General features: G+C 42.0%; 1 protein-coding gene across 2 annotated transcripts in view; it reads left to right on the top strand.

The window, feature by feature from the left end:
- LOC109889362 (nuclear receptor ROR-alpha A) overlaps window positions 1-17004 on the top strand; it is a 261914-nt gene extending 244910 nt beyond the window's left edge. For both annotated transcript variants that reach the window (XM_031822771.1, XM_031822772.1), the window contains 7 exons: window positions 1626-2021; window positions 2628-2749; window positions 4243-4375; window positions 5267-5374; window positions 6371-6481; window positions 10141-10253; window positions 10673-17004. In XM_031822771.1, the coding sequence (XP_031678631.1) occupies window positions 1626-2021; window positions 2628-2749; window positions 4243-4375; window positions 5267-5374; window positions 6371-6481; window positions 10141-10253; window positions 10673-10837 (1148 nt within the window). In that variant the 3' untranslated portion in view covers window positions 10838-17004. The remainder of the gene's footprint in view (window positions 1-1625; window positions 2022-2627; window positions 2750-4242; window positions 4376-5266; window positions 5375-6370; window positions 6482-10140; window positions 10254-10672) is intronic.
- Window positions 17005-22205: the final 5201 nt, after the last annotated feature.

The raw sequence follows: 22205 nt of genomic DNA, 5'->3' as shown, positions 1-22205 counted from the left end.
CCCATGAAAGTGAATAGAACATTATAGACAAGTAGAACAACTGGAATATGCTCTGACTGAATTACCAATAGATGTAACAGATTGTTATATCATAACGGACATCACTCTTAATGTGGTTAGAGTAGGAAATGGTGGTCTAGACAAACGTCAGTGATGTCGCTGCCTGTGTACGTTCCACTAGTAATTGGCGTGGCCGTGGGGGTAAGTTGGCAGGTGTGACAGAAAGTAGGTCTGATGAATAGAGGGTGGTTAGGAGGTTTCATTAGTGCTGGACTGGTGCAGGTGAGGCGGGGGGATGGGAGCACACAGGTGAGTGTCTATGGGGGAGGAGGGGGGTCAGAGTTGAGAATTATGGTCTAGACCAGGGTTTCCCCAACTTTGCCCTAGCACTACACAGCTGATTCAAATAACCAGCTCATATTCTAGCTTTGATTATTTGAATAAGCTGTGTATGCAATGGGCAAAAATCTAAATGTTCAGTCCCCAGAACACTGTCTGAGAGGGGGGCTCACTCTCATGACCAGCTCTGTTTAGTCTGCAGGACTCCGTGAAACACAAAGCCTGTCTTGTATCTGATATCCCTGTCATACACAAACCAAGATCTCATTATTTTACCATGCCTGCTTTTTCTGTCAGCTTTTTGGTATACCTGTAAGGGGTAGGGGTAAAAATGGTCAATTAAAGCCACCTAAAGGCCTAATCCTGGTTCCTCCATTTTCTCAATTGTGTAACCAAAATACAGGTATCAGGTCTGTGTGAATAGTTCTCAGCTTTTTTTCCCAGTAAATAAATTAACACGTCCATTGTTTAACACCTCTCTAATTTGAAATGCAAAACGCCCCCAATGGTTTATCAGTAGCACAGAGAGGCAGGCTGCTGCCTACAGTACATACAGTACAGACTTGAAATCATTCGCTACTTTAATAACTGGAACACTAGTTAATTTAATAATGTCACTTTAATAATGTTTACATATCTTACATTACTCATATGTATATACTGTATTCTATACTATCTATTGCATCCTAGCCTATGCTGCTCTGACGTTGCTCATCCATATATTTATATTTATATATTCTTATTCCTTTACTTAGATGTGTGTATTAGGTAGTTGTTGTGGAATTGTTAGATGTTACTTGTTAGATATTGCTACACTGTCGGAACTAGAAGCACAAGCATTTCGCTACACTGCAATAACATCTGCTAACCATGTGTATGTGACCAATAACATTTTATTTGATTTGAACACCCCCACCCCTCCCAATTTGCCAGTTTCCCACTGATATGTATGAAATGGGTGTATCTGCAAGAAAATTGTAAATAAGGGGCTGTTTGAAAGGGGTTCGTATATACATTGCATTGTATTTTTACAGATAAATCTTCTGTCTGAAATGGGTATGAGTTGCCCCGTAGGCTGTGACTAATTCGGGCTTACTGTAGGTTGCTCCCTTGTTGGAGTTTTTATGCAATAAAGATGTTAGTGTTTAAGGTTTCGCTAATACCCACTGAAACACATACATCTCCTTACCTGTTATAGACAGGCTAAACTTGAGACACAGGCCAGTGTTATGTCAGTTTCAGTAGTAAAGGAGTGTCTGCTCTCTCCCTCCCTCTCTCACCTACAGCGGTGAAGTTTGGGCGCATGTCGAAGAAGCAGCGGGACAGCCTGTATGCGGAGGTGCAGAAACACCGGCTGCAGCAGGCGCAGCGTGACCACCAGCAGCAGCCCGGCGAGGCCGAGCCACTCACACCCACCTACGGCCTCTCGGCCAATGGCCTCACAGAGCTCCACGATGACCTCAGTGGCTATATGGACAGCCACACCCCCGATGGCAACAAGCCCGACTCAGCAGTCAGCAGCTTCTACCTGGACATCCAGCCCTCCCCTGACCAGTCCGGCCTGGACATCAATGGCATCAAGCCTGAGCCCATCTGCGACTTCGCCCCCGGCTCAGGCTTCTTCCCCTACTGCTCCTTTACCAACGGAGAGACATCCCCCACCGTGTCCATGGCTGAGCTAGGTGAGGAGCAGGGGGAGACGGGAGGAGGGGGAGAACAACTCAACCGTGGGGCAAACGACACAAAGGTTTCTTAAAATAGCAGGAGGTTGGAGACTCATCTCCAACACTCATTAAAATAGCCTCTTTTTTGTAATTAGTTTCCATTAATTAGGGCCAATCAGGATCCAGCAGGGCACTCATCTGGGGAAATCATTTTTTTAGGCTCCCCTGTGCCTTGAAACTCCTTTTAACAGATGTGTTTTCAAAATCATTTACATTTTTATACTCAATATTTCTCTCTGAGCAAATGTGACCTTTGTTTCAGTGAGTAATATTGTGCGGCTGACTGCCCCACCTCCCCCTCTGTTTGGGTCACAGCTAGATTGGGTTTGACTGAAGCTTCAGCTGGGAGCTTCCTGGAGGCAGTAAAAGGAAATGTCAACAAGCCTCTTCCCAGTCAAAAAAAAGGCCACACTCTCCTCCTCCTAGTTGAAAGCTCAGTAAATAAATTGTATTTTTATATGGTGTAGTTCATCTGTGAGGTCTTCCCATTCCCTGGGAGCAGCATTCAGGTCTGACACTGTTCTGATGTGCTGTGCTGTGCTGTGCAATGTGGTTGTGTTGCAGAGCACCTGGCCCAGAACATCTCCAAGTCCCACATGGAGACGTGTCAGTACCTGAGAGAGGAGCTGCAGCAGATGACCTGGCAGGCCTTCCTGCAGGAGGAGATGGAGAGCTACCAGACCAAGGTATGGTAAACTTCCACCTTCCATCACCAGTATCACGACCATATGAACAGTACTCACTGTTCTGCAAACATAACACAACACAACTCCTGGGTCTTTCCACAAAATGAGTCCCTTTTGCATCCCTTTGAGTATACAAAACATTAGGACACCTGCTCTTTCCATGACAGACTGACCAGGTGAAAGCTATGATCCCTTATTGATGTCAACTGTTAAATACACTTTATTTAATGTAGATTAAGGGGAAGAGACAGGTTAAATAATACTTTTAAGCCATGAGACAATTGAAACATGGATCCTGTATGTGTGCCATTCAGAGGGTGAATGGGCAAGACAAAAGATTTAAGTTACTTTGAACTGGGTATGGTAGGAGGTGCCAGGCACACCGGTTTGTGTCAAGAACTGCAAAGCTGCTGGGTTTTTCACACTCATCAATTTCCTGTGTGTATCAAGAATGATCCACCAAGGACATCCAGCCAACTTTACACAATTGTGGAAAGCATTGGAGTCAACATGGGCCTGCATCCCTGTATAATGCTTTCGACACCTTGGAGGGGGGATGCAGCTCAATATTAGGAAGGTGTTCTTAAAGTTTTGTATACTCAGTGTATATACAGGTATATTAAGTAGAAATCGTGCACTCATATTGAATTTTAAATCCCGTAATATATTAAACAAAGTGGCCTTTAATATAGACCATATGGAAAATTCAATAAATCAGGTTTTTCATATGAATAAAGACTTGCTAAATGCCAAAATTCAGCATTTTGACATTTCCCTCTGTATGAATTCTGTGACTTCTAGGAAGATAATCCCAAACATTTCTCCACATTTTCACCATCATTGTGTTTTGTTGGTTTGACAAAGTCCTTTCTGAAGATTATTTATTTCATGTGTTTATTGATACATTTTAAGGTGCAAAAAATCCGTTCCTCATTTTAAGGTCAACCCTGTTACAGTATGTGAACTGAACTCTTGTACAACTATTCCTTTTTAAATACAATTTGAAACATTGAAAATGAACATTGAAGATCTGATAGTCAAATCATAGTGTAAAAGCAGGTAAGCTGGTTCTACTATTTTTTGACATTTTCTGGTGTTTTGTGGTGGAAAACTGAGCGGTTCGAGCATAACAAGGCCGTTAACCTACTGTTCCCCGGTTGTAAATAAGAATTGACTAGCCTAGTTAAATAAAGGTTAAAAGAACACGTCAAACCTGTTACCCATAGATAGACAGGCTAGAAATGTTTTAACAATTGAAAATATTATTTGAAGCGTTCAATTGCACCTCCCTGTTGCACACAACAAGCTTCCATTCCATTCAACTATGGTATTTGTATTTATTTAACCTCTTATTTAACCTCTTACTAGGGAAAACATGTGCTCTTCAAGTTACACTACCCAAAAGGGAGTCATTTCGTGGAACGACCCAACTAGCTAATTCCATCCCGTCCTTTTCTACACCAGATAAGCCTTTTCTCTCTCATTCCCCCTAGCCCCGGGAGGTCATGTGGCAGCTGTGTGCTATCAAAATCACAGAGGCCATCCAGTACGTGGTGGAGTTTGCCAAGCGCATCGACGGCTTCATGGAGCTGTGTCAGAACGATCAGATAGTGCTTCTGAAAGCAGGTATGACAGCCCGTCAACACGGCCCACTGCCGTCTCTCTCCCACATCCCCCTTCACCCCCCTCAGGCGTTGTCACAAGGGCATAGCTGACCTGACTATACAAAGCCTCCCTCACATACTGACTGTGTGTGTCACAGAGCCAGGAGGCTCCACCCTGCCTGCTTTCTCCCTCTGTTCCACAGCTCATCTGTGTCTCTTTCCTTCTGTGTCTCTGTCCCTCTATGTCCCTGTCTCTCTGCTCATTACAGAATAACAGTATTCCGGCTTATAGGCATTAAAGGGACTACAGTGTTGCTGAGCTGAGACACTAGCTATCATGAAGGCTGCCTCCTCTCTCTGCTCTGCCGTTGATGATATCTGCCCAAACTAATAGCTTCTCAATGCACACACACAAGAACACACACACATACGTACACAAAGAAATAGACAAACCCATCCGCCTCCCATGGGTATTTATCTCAGTTTTCCCTGGGTTTTTATATGCATTAGCATTGCCAATATTAATAAGGAAATGGCGACAGAGATCTCTTGTCTCATGTGACATTTTAAACCAGTGCCATCTCATAAAGTGCACTAATATTTTCTATTACACCTCTTTTATCCTCCAATCCAGTCCCACACAGCACAGCCGTATACAGCATTGTGTTTCACTATCCTTTTTTATTGGGGTAACAATTTTCAGTATATAAATGTAATGTTATTACTAGTTCCAGTCTTTTATGTCATGGGTTTCTGTTTAAAAGGAATCGGGGGTATAACACACAAATGAAGGAGGAAAAACGATAAAATATTGCATATGGTGTGTTGGGCCTAGTGATGCAAGACTGGCAACTCTAACTCGATCTGTGGAAGAGAAGAATTTTGCATTATGGTATTTCTGTCTCCTCTGCAGGCTCTTTGGAGGTTGTGTTTGTCAGAATGTGCCGTGCCTTCGACTCTCAAAACAACACAGTCTATTTCGATGGAAAGTATGCTGGGCCCGATGTGTTTAAGTCATTAGGTAAGTGCTGCAAGAGTCCAATGCTGTGCACGTGTGTGTGCGCAAGTGTGTCTGCAAATGTGAGCTTGTGTGTGTGTGTAGCACTTATTTGCACAAGCTTGCATTGCTTTATAACAGACAAAGTTGTAATGAGAGCCAGGAAGCTAACACTGAGAACTCATCCCTGCCTCACCTGGCTCTCTCCTCTCCCCAGTGGATACATATGGCAGAATAACATTCTTACTGAATCACTGCTGCTCCATATAACTCCTGTTAGGCTGCAATAAATAAAGCCAGATTGAATGCCCTTTGGGAGAGTTATATCAAAACCATCATTGAAAGTCAGCCATAGAATATCTCAGGTGGAAGCAAATAGCATTTGCTTTTGAATGCCATGACATTACTAAGACTCTCTACAGTGCATTCTCCCGTGCATCCAAATGCCTTTGGAGGAAATTAATGTGTCCTAGCACCGGTGTGAAAGCATAGTGTGAATGCATAAACCGGTCTGTCTGTGTGTGCGTTGTGCATGCACGTTCATGCGTGTGTGCAAGACTGAAGAGGAACAGTGCTGTGCTATTCAGTGTCTTGAATGTGGCTTCCCAAACAAGCCTTCCAGTGTCCTCAGTCAGTCAGTCAGACAGACAGTGCTCCAGAATGGAGAGGCTTGGGGCCGGAACAGGGGAGGCAGCAGAGTGATGGGGCTCCAGAGTTGCACTGGCATTAGCTGGCATTAGCCTGTCTCTCACAACCCCAATAATTTATCTAACTAAAAGACTAATTTGTGACCTCATTCCATGTTGCGTAATTCCACCCAACTGCCAGAATGGGACTTGTCGGGGAGGGATGTCGTAAAAGCCTCAGACACTCCCCTGTGCTGTCAGTGCACTGCACCTCTCCCCTCTCTGCCTGTGTGCCTCTCTCCCAATAAAGATCAAGAGTGTGACTTGCTCTTTGGTCTGCCTCACCCTCATCCCCAACCCACTGTCTCTGTGTCTGTGTCCTTTGCTGTGGCAGGCTGTGACGATTTGATCAGCTCCGTCTTCGAGTTTGGGAAGAACTTGTGTTCTATGCACCTGTCTGAGGATGAGATCGCCCTGTTCTCCGCGTTCGTGTTGATGTCTGCAGGTAGGTGTCGTTCGCAGTACAAGAAATGACAGATTTGCAGATACACACTGCATGGTCTCTAATGTACCCTCTTGCCCTGAAACTTCTCCAAACAGCATTCCATTGAACACCATCCATCCAGCATGTCCCTCAATTAGACACAGAAGCGAGAAATCAGTTTATCTGATTACTGAGTGTTGCTGAGTACAACATACACTGAGTTGACGAAACATTAAGGACACCTGTTCTTTCCATGACATAGACTGACCAAGTGAATCCAGATGAAAGTTACGATCCCTTGTTAAATCCACTTAAATCAGTGTAGATGAAGGGGGGGAGACATGTTAAAGAATGATTTTTAAACATTGTGCCATTCACAGGGAAAGACTTAATAAGTGCCTTTGAAAGGGGTATGGTAGTAGGTGCCAGGCGAACCGGTTTGTGTCAAGAACTGCAACACAGTTTCCCTTATACATCAAGAATGATCCACCACCCAAAAGACATCCGGCCAACTTGACACAACTGTGAGAAGCATTGGAGTCAATATGGGCCAGCATCCCTGTAGAACGCATTCGACACCTTGTAGAGTCCATGCCCCGACGAGGGCAAAAGTGGGTGCAACTCAATATTAAATCAAATCAAATTTTGTTTGTCACATGTGCCGAATACAACAGGTGTAGATCTTACCGTGAAATACTTACTTACAAGCCCTTAACCAACAATGCAGTTTGAAGAAAATACTTTTTTTAAACTTTAGTTTATTTAGAAAATATGTAACACAATACACTAACAATAACAAGGCTATATACCGGGAATACCGGTACCGAGTCAATCTGCGAGGATACAGGTTAGTCGAGGTCATTTGTACGTGTGGGTAGGGGTAAAGTAGATAATGAACAGCAAGTAGCAGCAGTGTAAAACCAAGGAGGGGGGTGTCAATGCAAATAGTCTGGGTGGCCATTTGATTAATTGTTCAGCAGTCTTATTGGGGGTAAAAGCAGTTAAGGAGCCTTTTGGACCTAGACTTGGCACTCTGGTACCGCCTGCCATGCAATAGCAGAGAGAACAGTCTATGACTTGGGTGACTGGAGTCTTTGACAATTTTTTGGGCCTTACTCTGACACCGCCTAGTATAGAGGTCCTGGATGGCAGGAATGTTGGCCCCAGTGATGTATTGAGCCGTACGCACTACCTTCTGTAGCACCTTACTGTCGAATGCCGAGCAGTTGCCATACCAGGCATTGATGCAACCGCTCAGAATGCTCTCGAGGGTGTAGCTGTAGAACCTTTTGATGATCTGGGGTCCATGGCAAATCTTTTCATTCTTCTGAGGGGGAATAGGCATTGTCGTGCCCTCTTCACCACAGTCTTGGTGTGTTTGGACCATGATAGTTTGTTGGTGATGTGGACACCAAGGAACTTCAAGCTCTCGACCCGCTCCACTTCAGCCCCGTCAATGTTAATGGGGGCCTGTTTGGCCTTTTCTTGTAGTCCATGATCAGCACATTGAGGGAGAGGTTGTTGTCCTGGCACCACACTACAATGTCTCTGACCTCCTCCCTATACAGTGCCTTGCAAAAGTATTCATCCCCCTTGGCATTTTTCCTATTTTGTTAAATTACCTGTAATTTAAATTGATTTTTATTTGGATTTCATGTAATGAACATACACAAAATAGTCCAAATTGGTGAAGAGAAATGAAAAATGGAAAAGTGGTGCATGCATATGTATTTGCCATGAAGCCCCTAAATACGATCTGTTGCAACCAATTACCTTCAGAAGTCACATAATTAGTTTGATTGCACACAGTTGGAGTTTAAGTGTCACATGATCAGTATATATACACCTGTTCTGAAAGGCCCCAGAGTCTGCAACACCACTAAGCAAGGGGCACCACCAAGCAAGCGGCACCATGAACACCAAGGAGCTCTCCAAACAGGTCAGGGACAAAGTTGTGGAGATGTACAGATCAGGGTTTAGTTATAAAAACATATCAGAAACTTTGAACATCCCACGGAGCACCATTAAATCCATTATTAGAAAATGGAAAGAATATGGCACCACAACAAAGCTACCAAGTGAGGTCCGCTCACCAGGCAAGGAGGGAATTAATCAGAGAAGCAACAAAGAGACCAAAGATAACCCTGAAGGAGCTGCAAAGCTCCATAGTGGAGATTGGAGTATCTGTCCATCGGACCACTTTAAGCTGTACACACCACAGAGCTGGGCTTTACTGAAGAGTGGCAGAAAAAAGCCATTGCTTAAAGAAAAAAAATAAGCAAACAGGTTTGGTGTTCGCTAAAAGACATGTGGGAGACTCCCCAAACATATAGAAGGTACTCTGGTCAGATGAGACAGAGCTTTTTGGCCATCAAGGAAAATGCTGTCTGGCGCAAACTCAACACCTCTCTTCACCCCGAGAACACTGTCCCCACAGTGAAGCATGGGGGTGGCAGCATCATGCTGTGATGATGTTTTTCATCGGCAGGGACTGGGAAATTGGTCAGAATTGAAGGAATGATGGATGGCAGTAAATACAGGGATATTCTTGAGGGAAGCCTGTTTGTCGTCCAGAGATTTGAGACTGGGATGGAGGTTCACCTTCCAGCAGGACATTGACACTAAGCATACTGCTAAAGGAACATTCGAGTGGTTTAAGGGGAAACATTACATGTCTTGGAATGGCCTAGTCAAAGCCCAGACCTCAATCCAATTGAGAATTTGTAGTATGACTTAAAGATTGCTGTACACCAGCGGAACCCATCCAACTTGAAGGAGCTGGAGCAGTTTTGCCTTAAAGAATGGGCAAAAATCCCAATGGCTAGATGTGCCAAGCTTACAGAGACATACCCCAAGAGACTTGCAGCTGTAATTGCTGCAAAAGTAGGCTCTACAAAGTATTGACTTTGGGGGGGTGAATAGTTATGCACGCTCATGTCTTCTGTTTTTTTTTCTTATTATTTCTTGTGTTTTTTTTACAATAAAAAGGATTTTGCATCTTCAAAGTGATAGGCATATTGTGTAAATCAATAATACAAACACCCCAAGAAATACATTTTAATTCCAGGTTGTAAGGCAACAAAATATGAAAAATGCCAAGGGGGGTGAATAGTTTCGCAAGTCACTGTAGGCTGTCTCATCATTGTCGGTGATCAGGCCTACCACATTGTGTTGTACTCAAACTTAATGATGGTGTTGGTTGTGCTTGGCCACGCAGTCGTGGGTGAACAGGGAGTACAGGTGGGGACTAAGCACGCACCCCTGATGGGCCTCCTTGTTGAGGATCAGCGTGGCAGATGTGTTGTTGCCTACTCTTACCACCTGGGCGTGACCCGTCAGGAAGTCCAGGATCCAATTGCAGAGGGAGGTGTTTAGTCCCAGGGTCCTTAGCTTAGTGATGAGCTTTGTGGGAATGCTGAGCTGTAGTCAATGAACAGCATTCTCGCATAGGTGTTCCTTTTGTCCTGGTGGAAAAGGGCAGTGTGGCGTGCAATTGAGATTGCATCATCTGTTAGGACGGTATGCGAATTGGAGTGAGTCTAGGTTTCTGGGATAATGGTGTTGATGTGAGCCATTTGGAAGGTGTTCCTAATGTTTGGTATACTCAGTGTATTCATCAACTGTAGATTCTGTAAACATTGCAGTGCTGATAATGAGTGTGTTTCTTATTCTCTGTGTAGACCGGTCCTGGCTCCAGGAGAAGGTGAAGGTGGAGAAACTCCAGCAGAAGATCCAGCTGGCACTGCAGCATGTCCTGCAGAAGAACCACAGAGAGGATGGCATACTCACCAAGGTACACCTCACACCCATACACCTACTCTAACTGTATCTGTCATCTATAAGGGACACTATAAAGACCTGAACTCAGCTGGATTATCGAAACCTCTCCTGAACTCTGAAAAATATTGTTTACAGTAATGCAGTGATCCATTATTGTATGAAAATCAAGCAGTAGATTTCATGGTTGGCAGCATACGCAAGCTAAACTAAGTTCATATTTTTGAGCAGAGATGAGAAGATATGTAACAATGGCATGCAAGCTCCATAAGAAGTGTCAAGGTTTCCCCTGCTTGAGTGCCTGTATCAATATTTACCAGTCTGTTTGCCCCTGTGTGAAAGTGAATTTAGAGATGTTTTTCTTTAGCGTATCTCCATGTCCTTGCCTTACTGTGAATCTAAATAACAGCCTGTCTCTTTTCTTTTCTCACACAGTTGATATGCAAAGTGTCAACACTGCGAGCGCTGTGCAGCAGGCATACAGAGAAGTTGACGGCTTTCAAAGCAATATACCCAGACATTGTGCGTTCCCACTTTCCCCCGTTATACAAGGAGCTCTTCGGATCGGACTTTGAGCAGTCCATGCCCATTGACGGGTAGCCAGTAGCCCTGCCAGGTGCCAGTGTGGCCACGCGGGGAATGTCATAGGGAGCATGAATCTGAGACACTTTAACGGTGCCCTGCACAAACCAGGATGGACGGCACACTGCACACTTTTATCTATTTTTCTTTCTGGAGGGGAGGGTTGGGGGGGTTTGATTCTGTCTGTTTACTTCACTGGGTTTAGTTGTCTCTGTTTAGAACCCAGGTGGGACTCTAAGCCCAGGGGACATGAAGAAAAGTTGGAGACAATGCTTTCTTTTTGGATGAACTTGACCCTCTCATGCACATCATTCCAGCATGTTCCCAGGATGTCTCACACTGTTTAGCACTCATTGTTTGGACTTGTTTCCACAAAAGATCATTTACTGTATGGATAAAATTATTGAATATGTCTGTGCACATGCCTAACTTAAAATTCTCCTCAGCAACCAACGATCTGGCTCTCCACTTCTCCTCTGGAGCTTCAATGTCCCATGTCTTATTGCATTGGAATACAGTTTCAATCTAAACTGTATCATATACACCAACGAAGATAGCTGCCAGGGCATGTTTATCCTCCATTAATCCTTGGTAAAGCTTCTGTGAGAATCACAAATAGAAATACATTGCTGCTAATGTGCATGTCCTGGTCAAGTTCAGCCCCTGTTCTCTTGTGTTTAGTTGTATGTTTGGAATGCAGTGTTTAGAATGAGAACTCGCAGCGACTTTGAGAGAGGCTCCTTCAGTGTGAGGCAATGTAAACGGCACCTCTCTATGGGACAATCATCTAAAAAGAAAAGTAGAATTCTGGTAATTCTAGTCAAAACACAATGATTTTAGCTGTCAAAGACTCCATCTACCATGGTTGCTTAGTGAAATCATGTAAGGCCATCTGCTATTAATCCTTGTGTGGAGAGATACCCTGGAGAAACATAGGGCACCGCCACAACAATAAGGGTCCATTCCACCTGTTTTATAATGTACTACAGGGTATACGTATAAGTACTTACTATACAGAAAAAAAGTAATGTTTATAGATTCTATTTTAAATAAAATGTATGATATTAGTAGTTAGACAATTCTTAATTGTTGAATTGATAAGGCACTTTTATTTGCACCTTTCTTTAATTTAAGACTTGTATATTACCTAGTGATGTGTTGCATGTGCACAAGAAATACCAGTTGAACCATGGTCACAGAGGCTAGTCCTTAGAGCTGCAGACAATGCTGTTCTGGGTGGGGGTTTGTTTTGGCTAGTTTGGGTTCGGCTGTGAGATTGCTAGGATGTTATGTTCTGGAGAGGCAGGCAAGTCACATTCACTCCATCACCTATTAGTTTAATACCGCCGACACACATGCATGCACTCTCAAACAAAAGCACACATGCAAAATAAACCTGGGCTGAATTGCTGATGCTGAAGATGTTTCCTGCTCAATCCAACGTCTCCATCTAGTGGAAAGTGGAGACACAGAAGGCCATGTGATAGAGAACTTTTGAAATACAGTACAATGCCGATTAGAGAGTGGTCCACACAGGCCTCAGACCATCTGTTGATCCTTCTGTTTACCCTTACACGTTAGTGTGTTTGTGTTATCATTGTGGAGGAGTGACTGTGACTGCCTCTTCCCCAAGGCCTCAGCCAAGCTATGCCATTTGTTATGGGACAGAAAAGGGGGAAGAATGAGATGTAATATTAAAAGCCTTGTCTGGTAGTAAAGCTTCTATTTTTGTAACATGTAGAGTGAATTAAACTCATGAAAGAGAGGGGGAGAGAAAGAGAAGTCAGGTAGCACTTACTATATTCCTGCAATAATTAGAGAAGCGGTTTGTATGACTAGTAGAGAAACATGACAATGGTAGAACAAGTGCTATTTTCAGAATGATTTGTTGTTGTGGTTTTGTTGCGTGTGTCTTGTCGGTGTGGTAGAGAAGCGGTAGAAAACCCTCTGGATGTGTCATATAGTAAGTTGTTTCTCCTGCTTTGCCGTTTACATGCCCATAATATAGAATTAATTGTTCTGACATTCCAGAAAACTCAGTGGTGGCTTGTAGAGAATTCCCATTTAATCCTGATATCCCTTTAGATAACCCATAACAGCATGGGTGCAGTTTAGACACAACCCTCACCATAGTGTTGTTTTTATTTTATTTTGCACACGATCATTCCTCTGCCGTGAAATTTGTACAAGACAGAGAATCTTGTGCTGTCACCCCTCAGGGAAGAGTTATTTTACGCTTTCTGTTTGAAATTTGATCTCTTGTGTTGTTGGTCCTCATTAGGTTTAGTTTGTGTTTTGTTCAGGGATGTTCAATATTAAGTGGTTAAGAAGAACATGTTAAATTCATTACTGAGTAGTATTTTCCATTGCTGATGTAAAGTACGTAAGGGGCTGTTTGGCTAAGCACCAGAACTAGAAGTCAAGCTCATAACAAAAACTAACTTTATTTTTTTCCATGTTTACAGTCAGTTTTCCCATTGGCCATACAGAATAGTTATTATTTTATCTACACTATATTTCTATTAGATACAATTCCAATGATAACGTTCTTCATGTGGACTCCAATGTCACCAGGGCCATTGTCACAAATGTATTATTATGATTACCCTCTGTGTTAGATAAACCAAATATACTTACGCAATATAAAATATCTCTTCTTTCGGCTGTATTAATGCTGTGCTTAAATAAGGGCCTGGGTGACCACCAGTAACCACTACTCCCAACCAGTGAAACCCAGTCTGTCTCAAACAGTGATTGACAATCCAGGTGATAGCGGGCCTGCCCTGTGGCCCAGTGAGAGAGACATGGATGCTCAGGGAGGTAACATACAGACAGACCGGGGAAGCAGGACTCTTTCCTCTGGACATAATGTATGCTTTGCTATTTCATTCATTTATGAGCTTCTCATACTCTTAGACAGCTCTCGATTTATTATGGGAGGCAGGTTAACATTTTCGTAGCACATTGGACATGCAGTACTGTACCTTCTTTTCACTAAGTCTTTTTCTACGCTTGCCCCCTAGCATATTCTCAGCCAAGAACTATTTGGTAGCTGTGTGTAAGTAACTATGATAGGTTTCTGCCAGGTAGCCACTGGAGTGGAATCCCATTTCCTGAAACACAGATGTCATTCTCTGTCTCTATGTCTATCAAACTGGTCCTAAATTATAGGTCTGTTCACTGTGTTATGTCCTCCTTTTAGTCTTTGTTTGTGTACAGTTTGATAGCAATATTGATTTGACAATGGGAAATTATCAGAGGCATTGTGTCTGTCAGTTTCAACAAACATCTCTGCACCCACATTGCGTGGAGGGATACATCATCCTGCATGCTTTCATTTTAGACATATGTAGCAAAGGATTGCTGCTGAGTCTGCTAGTGTATCAATGTGAATAACACCTTATGGTCCTTCTGTCTCTGTGTCACTCGTGTAAACAAGCAATAGTGTGCGTGTGTTTGTGTGTGTGTGTGTTTGTGTACTCACTGTGTGCATAAGATAAATCCCAGACAAGGCTTTAATAAACTAAGAGGGAAAGGGTTATGTGACTGAGGAGTCTGGTAGGTCTTTCCCTGGATTCGGTAACACAGAGATTTGTTCCATCCCGTATAGGGTTTAAGTGTTATAAGCATGACATAATACCTCTTTACAATTTATAGTCCTTCAAAGCGCACTGGAGCAAATGACTAACCACTCAGTCTCATGACGTGTTCAGTGCAGAGTAATTGGTAGAAAAAGAGACAAGTTGACACACCATCCTGCATGTCATACATGTTATCTTGAGATGATTTGACTGCCTAGGAATCATGGGACTCCTATTTATTTGACATAGAATATAGATTGTAAAGGTATGTGTGATGTCATGCTTACAACTGTGCTGTATTGAAGAGTTACCCAGATCTATCAGTCAGTTGAATTGCATTTTAACAATACTCTCATTTTCCAAAGCACAGCTAATACAGTTTTAAGATTTAAAAAAATATTGAAAAAAAACATTTTAGAATATAGTAAAAATGGAAAATTGAGAAAAAAAAACCTCTAGCCATAATCGAATGTCAAGCAATAATATGTGGTGCATTATTTTATTTTTGTGCATAGGCTTTGGACATCTGCATGTAAATACACTTCTTATTTATCACTTTTGTTTTTGTTTTAATTTGTGTTATTTGGTTTTGGTTGTTATATTGTTTAGTCAGTATATTTGATTGGTTCTGTTCCCAGGTGGAGGATTAAACCTCATGACCTGTAAACTATATATCTTCATTTCTCTCTCTCCCTCATCCTCAACTTTTAATCCACAATATTTAATGTTATTATTGATCACATGTATAAAGGTAACTTTGTAACTTCTGTCTGTATAGGTAAGGAGAAAATACTGCTACTAAGGCCTACAAATATTTACATGTTTATCAAATACACCATGCTGTACAATATCTCTGATTTTAATATCCTTCTCTCCTTTAGGATTAGATTGATAGTGGTAGGGTGTGCCAACATTTATTTTGTGTTATCTTGATGTGTGGTGCTAGGTAAGTTCCTTTTGTGGACAAAGTCTTGATTCCTAGACTTGGCCACCCTATTAGTCCATTCATTTCATTAAGTATTGGTGCATTATTGATATTAGGACAATAAATAATCATGGTAATGATAATGATGATGATAGTGGTAAATTTACTTCAAAACCCAGCCAGTACAGTACCTGTATCAGTGTGCTAGTCCTGGGGTAAGGCTCTTATTTCCTTCTCACTTAAATTATTATCAAAACCAGTATCTACTAATGAACAGGTTATTTAAGGGTTGCTCTTCTGATTTCTGAAAAAAAAGTCTAAAACAGCAGTATTGTTTTTCTTTGTTCTGATTGTAAAAAACCACTTGCTGAGGCTGTAGCTGGTCATATTTGCAAATGCGGAGTATTTACCTCTTCAAGCTGTGTAGTACTTTACTTTACATAGGAAAGTACTGTGCTATTGTCCATTTAAATGGCTTCCTTATTTCAAAGTTAGTCTGCCCTGAAACAGTGTTTTTCTTTCGACCAGTTTAGACCTTTGGCACCACCATTGTGTTATTAGAAAAAATGGACATGAAAAAGATCACCGTTAGAGGTTAGATATTTTTTGTAACCTTTTTTTTTCCTTTTCACTCAGTAGCAAATATCAGCCAGAATGTGCTTGCAATAATACACAATGTACTACACTGAGTGCCTCTCAGTGTTACAGGATGCATAAATGGTAATCAATGTTATTGTTTTTGTTTTCCGAACATGTACTCAGCTGACAATGTATTTGCACGTAGGTTAACTCTGTCACCTATGTGTTACTACATTTCTCATATTCTGTCTTTATAAAGTACACATTTTCTTATTTATTTAAGGCACCATGTTAGATATTCAGATGATATAAATACGTTTCTCCCTCTCGTCTGAGTAGCATAACTGGGAAGGATGTCGTAATGTAAAATGGTCAAATCGATGAAGTACATTCTGGCTGACAATATTGCATAAAAGATGACCTGCTGATCCAGGTTCTGGATTTGACAAAAGAATGGACAATCCACGTTGATGTTTTTCACTTTGTTTTGTGATCATAAAATGATGATTTCTTTATTGAGAACAGATAATTGACTAATGCATTGTATTTCAAATATTCATATGTGTATGCAAAAGATGCATACAACACATCTGAATTTCTTTAATGTTCTGTGTTTAATGTAAGCTCAAGGGGTTGGGGTAACTTCATGATGGGTCGAGTGTGGGTGGGATATTTCTCCTTGTGAAAGCAGTATGAACTGTAGAAAGCAGAAACCGGTATGTGGTTGTCACAAATTTTTAAGTCACATGTTTGCTACTTACGATGGGAACAGATGATCATGTACCTTTTTATCCAGCTCTTTTGAGCTCTCTTTAGCAGGTAGTCTATTCACAAAAGTAGTTTTGCTCCTTCTTGTCTGATTCTTAAATATGGAAATAAGTATTTTGATTCATTTTGTACATACAGGTGTAAAGAAAAATAAGAAATGCAATGTTGTCTTTGAAATACTTTCCATTCTAATATGAATGTTGTTATATTGTACTTAGAAACTGTACCTTTAATATTACCTTTATTAAAAGTGCATTGGACACATCGATTTTAGATGTGCTTTATGTGCTGTTATCCCATAATAAAATTTCCCGCTTGTAATGGGCTCTTAATTTCTGGTTGTCTCTCTATTGTCTGTCTCCTTTTATACAATACACTACATCAGGGCTCTCCAAACCTGATCCTGGAGTGCTACCCTCCTGTAGGTTTTCAATCTTACCCCAGCTGTAACTAACCTGATTCAGTTTATCAACCAGCTATATTAGAATCAGGTGTGCTAGATTAGGGTTGGAGCAAAAACACTACAGGACGGTAGTTCTCCAGGAACAGGGTTGGCGAGCCCTGCGACTACACAGATACAGTGCCTTCAGAAAGTATCCACAACCCTTGACTTTTGTTGTGTTACAGCACACATTTTAAATTGATTACATTGACAAAAATCTCAAAGTGGAATTATGTTTTTTGAAAGTCTAAATCAGTTCAGGAGTAAAAATGTGCTTAACAAGTCACATAATAAGTTGCATGGACTCACTCTGTGTGCAATAATATTGTTTGACGTGATTTTTGAATGACTTCCTCATCTCTGTACCCCACACATGTAATTATCTAAAAGGTCCCTCAGGGAGGTTTACCATTGCCATCCAAAGAAGGGCACCCATCTATTGGTAGATGGGCCAAAATAAAAAGCAGTCATTGGATTATCCCTTTAACCTCTTTGGGATAGGTGGGATGCAAATGTCTCAACTGGCCAATTGCCAGGGGAAATGCAGAGCACCAGATTCAAATAAAATACTATAAAATTCAAACTTTCATTAAATCACACATGTAAGATACTCAATTAAAACTACACTTGTTGTGAATCCAGCCAACATGTCAGATTTTTTAAATGCTTTTCGGCGAAAGCATAAGAAGCTATTATCTGATGATAGCATCAGCAGTAAACAAAGGGGTTAGCATATTTCAGCCCTACAGGCGCTACACAAAACGCTGAAATAAAATATAAAACATGCATTACCTTTTGACAAGCTTCTTTTGTTGGCACTCCAATATGTCCCATAAGCATCACAATTGGTCCTTTTGTTCGATTAATTCTGTCCATATATATCCAAAATGTCAATTTATAAAGCGCGTTTGATCCAGAAAAAACAGCTTACAAAAAACACAACGTCGCTACAAAATATTTCAAAAGTTGCCTATAAACTTTGCCAAAATATTTCAAACTACTTTTGTAATACAACTTTAGGTATGTTTAAATGTTAATAATCTATCAAATTGTAGACTGGTCTTTCTGTGTTCAATACAGGAATGAAAACAAACCAGCGATACTTTTTACGTCTTGCGCAACTCTCAACAGTGTACCCAGTTCCTAGTTGGCCTACTTCTTCATTGCACAAAGGAATAACCTCAACCAAATTCCAAAGACTGGTGACATCCAGTGGAAGCGGTAGGAACTGAAAACAGGTCCCTAAGAAATATCCCTGGGCAATGACAACCCAGGGAACAGAGAGAGGAAGAAAACAATCTGACCAGTTAGTCCTCTGGGTTTTGCCTGCTACATAAGTTCTGTTATACTCACAGACATGATTCAAACAGTTTTAGAAACTTCAGAGTGTTTGTTTTCTATCCAAATCTATGAATAATATGCATATCTTATATTCTTGGCATGAGTAGGAGGAAGTTGAAATTGGGCACGCTATTTATCCAACAGTGAAAATTCTCCCCCCTAGCCCCAAGAGGTTTTAAGCATGGTGAAGTTATTAATTACTCTTACATGCACCATACATGCACTTAAATGTATTCAGTGGACCTTGCTGTGATTTTTGTTGTCCTTGATATAATTTGTTTTTTGCATTGTTTTCTGTTTTCCTTTCTCTTTGTCTTTTTTCTCTTTTGTTAATTTTGTTGGTTGTTGGGGGGGGATCTTGGAGGGCTGGTGACCTGGCGGGTTGGGAGCTTGGGCCAGTGGCTGATATGTCGCTGGTTCGGATCCCCGTTTTTGACCCTGTGGGAGATCTGTCGACGTGGCCTTAAGCAGGGCGTTGACCCTGGTTGCTTCTGTGGGTCGCTCCGGATGGGAGTCTGTTAGATGACTGATTGTAATGTAAATGTTGAGTGGCTTCACTGCAGGTAGATTGTATTTTTGAATACCCCCCCCCCCAAAAAAACTATAAAGAAACAAACATTACACTTTGGATGGTGTATAAATACACCCTGTCACTACAAAGATACAGGCATCCTTCCTAACTTGCCGGAAAGGAAGGAAACCACTCAGGGATCACCATAAGGCCAATGGTGACTAACAGTTACAGAGTTTAATGGCTGTGATAGGAGAAAACTGAGGATGGATCAACACATTGTACTGTAGTTTCTCCACAATACTAACCTAATTGACAGAGTTAAAAGTAGGAAGCCTGTACAGAATAAAAATATACCAAAACATGCATCCTGTTTCCAACAACGCACTAAGGTAGTAAAACTTTTATAAAATGCGGCAAAGCAATTAACTTTTTGTCCTGAATATTTTCAAGCGTAGTGGTGGCTGCATCATGTTATGGGTATGCCTGTAATCGTTAAGGAGTGGGGAATTTTTCAGGCCAAAAAATAAACGGAATGCACGGGCAAAATCCTAGACGAAAACCTTGTTTAGTCTGCTTTCCACCAGTAACTGGAAGACAAATTCACATTTCAGCAGGACAATAACCTAAAACACAAGCCCAAATATACACTGGAGTTGCTTAATGTACCAAGAAGACAGTGAATGTTCTTGAGTGGCCGAGTTACAGTTTTGACTTAAATCTACTTGAAAATCTATGGCAAGAACTGAAAATGGTTGTCTAGCCAAGATCAACAACCAATTTGACAGAGCTTGAAGAATTTTGAAAATAATAATATGCAAATGTTGCACAATCTAGGTGTGGAAAGCTCTTACAGACTTACCCAGAAATACTCACTGCTGTAATCGCTGCCAAATGTGTTTCTACAAAGTATTGACTCAGGGGTGTGAAAACTTATGGAAATTAAACATTACTGTATTTCAATTTCTATAAATTTGCAAAACTTTCTTAAAACTAGTTTTTTTTTAAATTCAAGCTCTAACGCAAAAAAATGGGGAATAAGTCAAGGGGTATAAATACTTTCTGAAGGTACTGCAGTAGTTCAATACACAGGTTCCTTAGGCCTACCTGATACAGGCCAGAGTTCAATTTGATCAAATCAAATCTCATTTTAGTTGTCACATGCTCCGAATACAACAGGTGTAGACCTTACTGTGAAATGCTTAACCAACAATGCAGTTCAAGAAATAGAGTTCAGCAAATATTTACGAAATAAATTAAAGTAAACAAAATAAAGTAACACAAGAAAATTACATAATAATAACAAAAATATATACAGGGGGTACCGGTACCGAGTCAATGTGCGGGGGTACAGGTTAATTGAGCTAATTTGTTCATGTTGGTAGAGGTAAAGTGACCATGCATAGATCAAATCAAATCAAATGTATTTATATAGCCCTTCGTACATCAGCTGATATCTCAAAGTGCTGTACAGAAACCCAGCCTAAAACCACAAACAGCAAGCAATGCAGGTGTAGAAGCACGGTGGCTAGGAAAAACTCCCTAGAAAGGCCAAAACCTAGGAAGAAACCTAGAGAGGAACCAGGCTATGTGGGGTGGCCAGTCCTCTTCTGGCTGTGCCGGGTGGAGATTATAACAGAACATGGCCAAGATGTTCAAATGTTCATAAATGACCAGCATGGTCGAATAATAATAAGGCAGAACAGTTGAAACTGGAGCAGCAGCACGGTCAGGTGGACTGGGGACAGCAAGGAGTCATCATGTCAGGTAGTCCTGGGGCATGGTCCTAGGACTCAGGTCAGTTGAAACTGGAGCAGCAGCACGGCCAGGGGGACTGGGGCAGCAAGGAGTCATCATGTCAGGTAGTCCTGAGGCATGGTCCTAGGGCTCAGGTCCTCCGAGAGAGAGAAAGAAAGAGAGAATTAGAGAGAGCATATGTGGGGTGGCCAGTCCTCTTCTGGCTGTGCCGGGTGGAGATTATAACAGAGCATGGCCAAGATGTTCAAATGTTCATAAATGACCAGCATGGTCAAATAATAATAAGGCAGAACAGTTGAAACTGGAGCAGCAGCACGGCCAGGTGGACTGGGGACAGCAAGGAGTCATCATGTCAGGTAGTCCTGGGGCATGGTCCTAGGACTCAGGTCAGTTGAAACTGGAGCAGCAGCACGGCCAGGTGGACTGGGGACAGCAAGGAGTCATCATGTCAGGTAGTCCTGGGGCATGGTCCTAGGGCTCAGGTCCTCCGAGAGAGAGAGAAAAAGAGAGAATTAGAGAACGCACACTTAGATTCACACAGGACACCGAATAGGACAGGAGAGGTACTCCAGATATAACAAACTGACCCTAGCCCCCCGACACATAAACTACTGCAGCATAAATACTGGAGGCTGAGACAGGAGAGGTCAGGAGACACTGTGGCCCCATCCGAGGACACCCCCGGACAGGGCCAAACAGGAACCCCACCCACTCTGCCAAAGCACAGCCCCCACACCACCAGAGGGATATCTTCAACCAGATAATCTTCAACTTAGATAATAAGCAGCGGGTAGCATCAGTGTAAAAACAAAGGAGGGGGGGTCAATGTAAATAGTCTGGGTAGCCATTTCATTAATTGCTCAACAGTCTTAAGGCTTGGTGTAAGAAGCTGTTAAGAAGCCTTTTGGAACTAGACTTGGTGCTCGGACTAGACTCCGGTGCTCCGGCTCCAGGTCTCTCAACTCCTCCATATAGGCTGTCTCAATGTTGTCGATGATCAGGCCTACCACAGTTGTGTCGTCAGCAAACTTAATGATTGTGTTGGAGTCGTGCTTGGCCACGCAGTCGTGGGTGAACAGGGAGTACAGGAGGGGACAAAGCACGCAACCTGAGGGGCCCCAGTGTTGATGATAAGCATGGAAAATGTGTTGTTTCCTACTCTTACAACCTGGGGGCAGCCCATCAGGATGTTCAGGATCCAGTTGCAGAGGGAGGTGTTTAGTCCCGGGGTCCTTAGCTTAGTGATAAACTTTGTGGGTACAATGGTGTTGAACGCTGAGCTGTAGTCAATTTACAGCATTCTCACATAGGTCACCGGCAACTTGTTTTAGCTTTTTCATTGCTTTTGTTTAGGTGGTGTCAGAGGTGTAACTGCATTAGAGCTGTCAAATCCATGAACGGCTGTCACTAAAACCATCCCTATATCAAACCCGCATTAGAAGTTCAGAGCAAGAAAGTGTAGGCGATATAGAAATAATGAC

Source organism: Oncorhynchus kisutch, linkage group LG4, assembly GCF_002021735.2.
Source record: "Oncorhynchus kisutch isolate 150728-3 linkage group LG4, Okis_V2, whole genome shotgun sequence".
In the NCBI taxonomy this organism is placed as follows: domain Eukaryota; kingdom Metazoa; phylum Chordata; class Actinopteri; order Salmoniformes; family Salmonidae; genus Oncorhynchus; species Oncorhynchus kisutch.
This window is presented reverse-complemented; position numbering and strand designations above follow the sequence as displayed.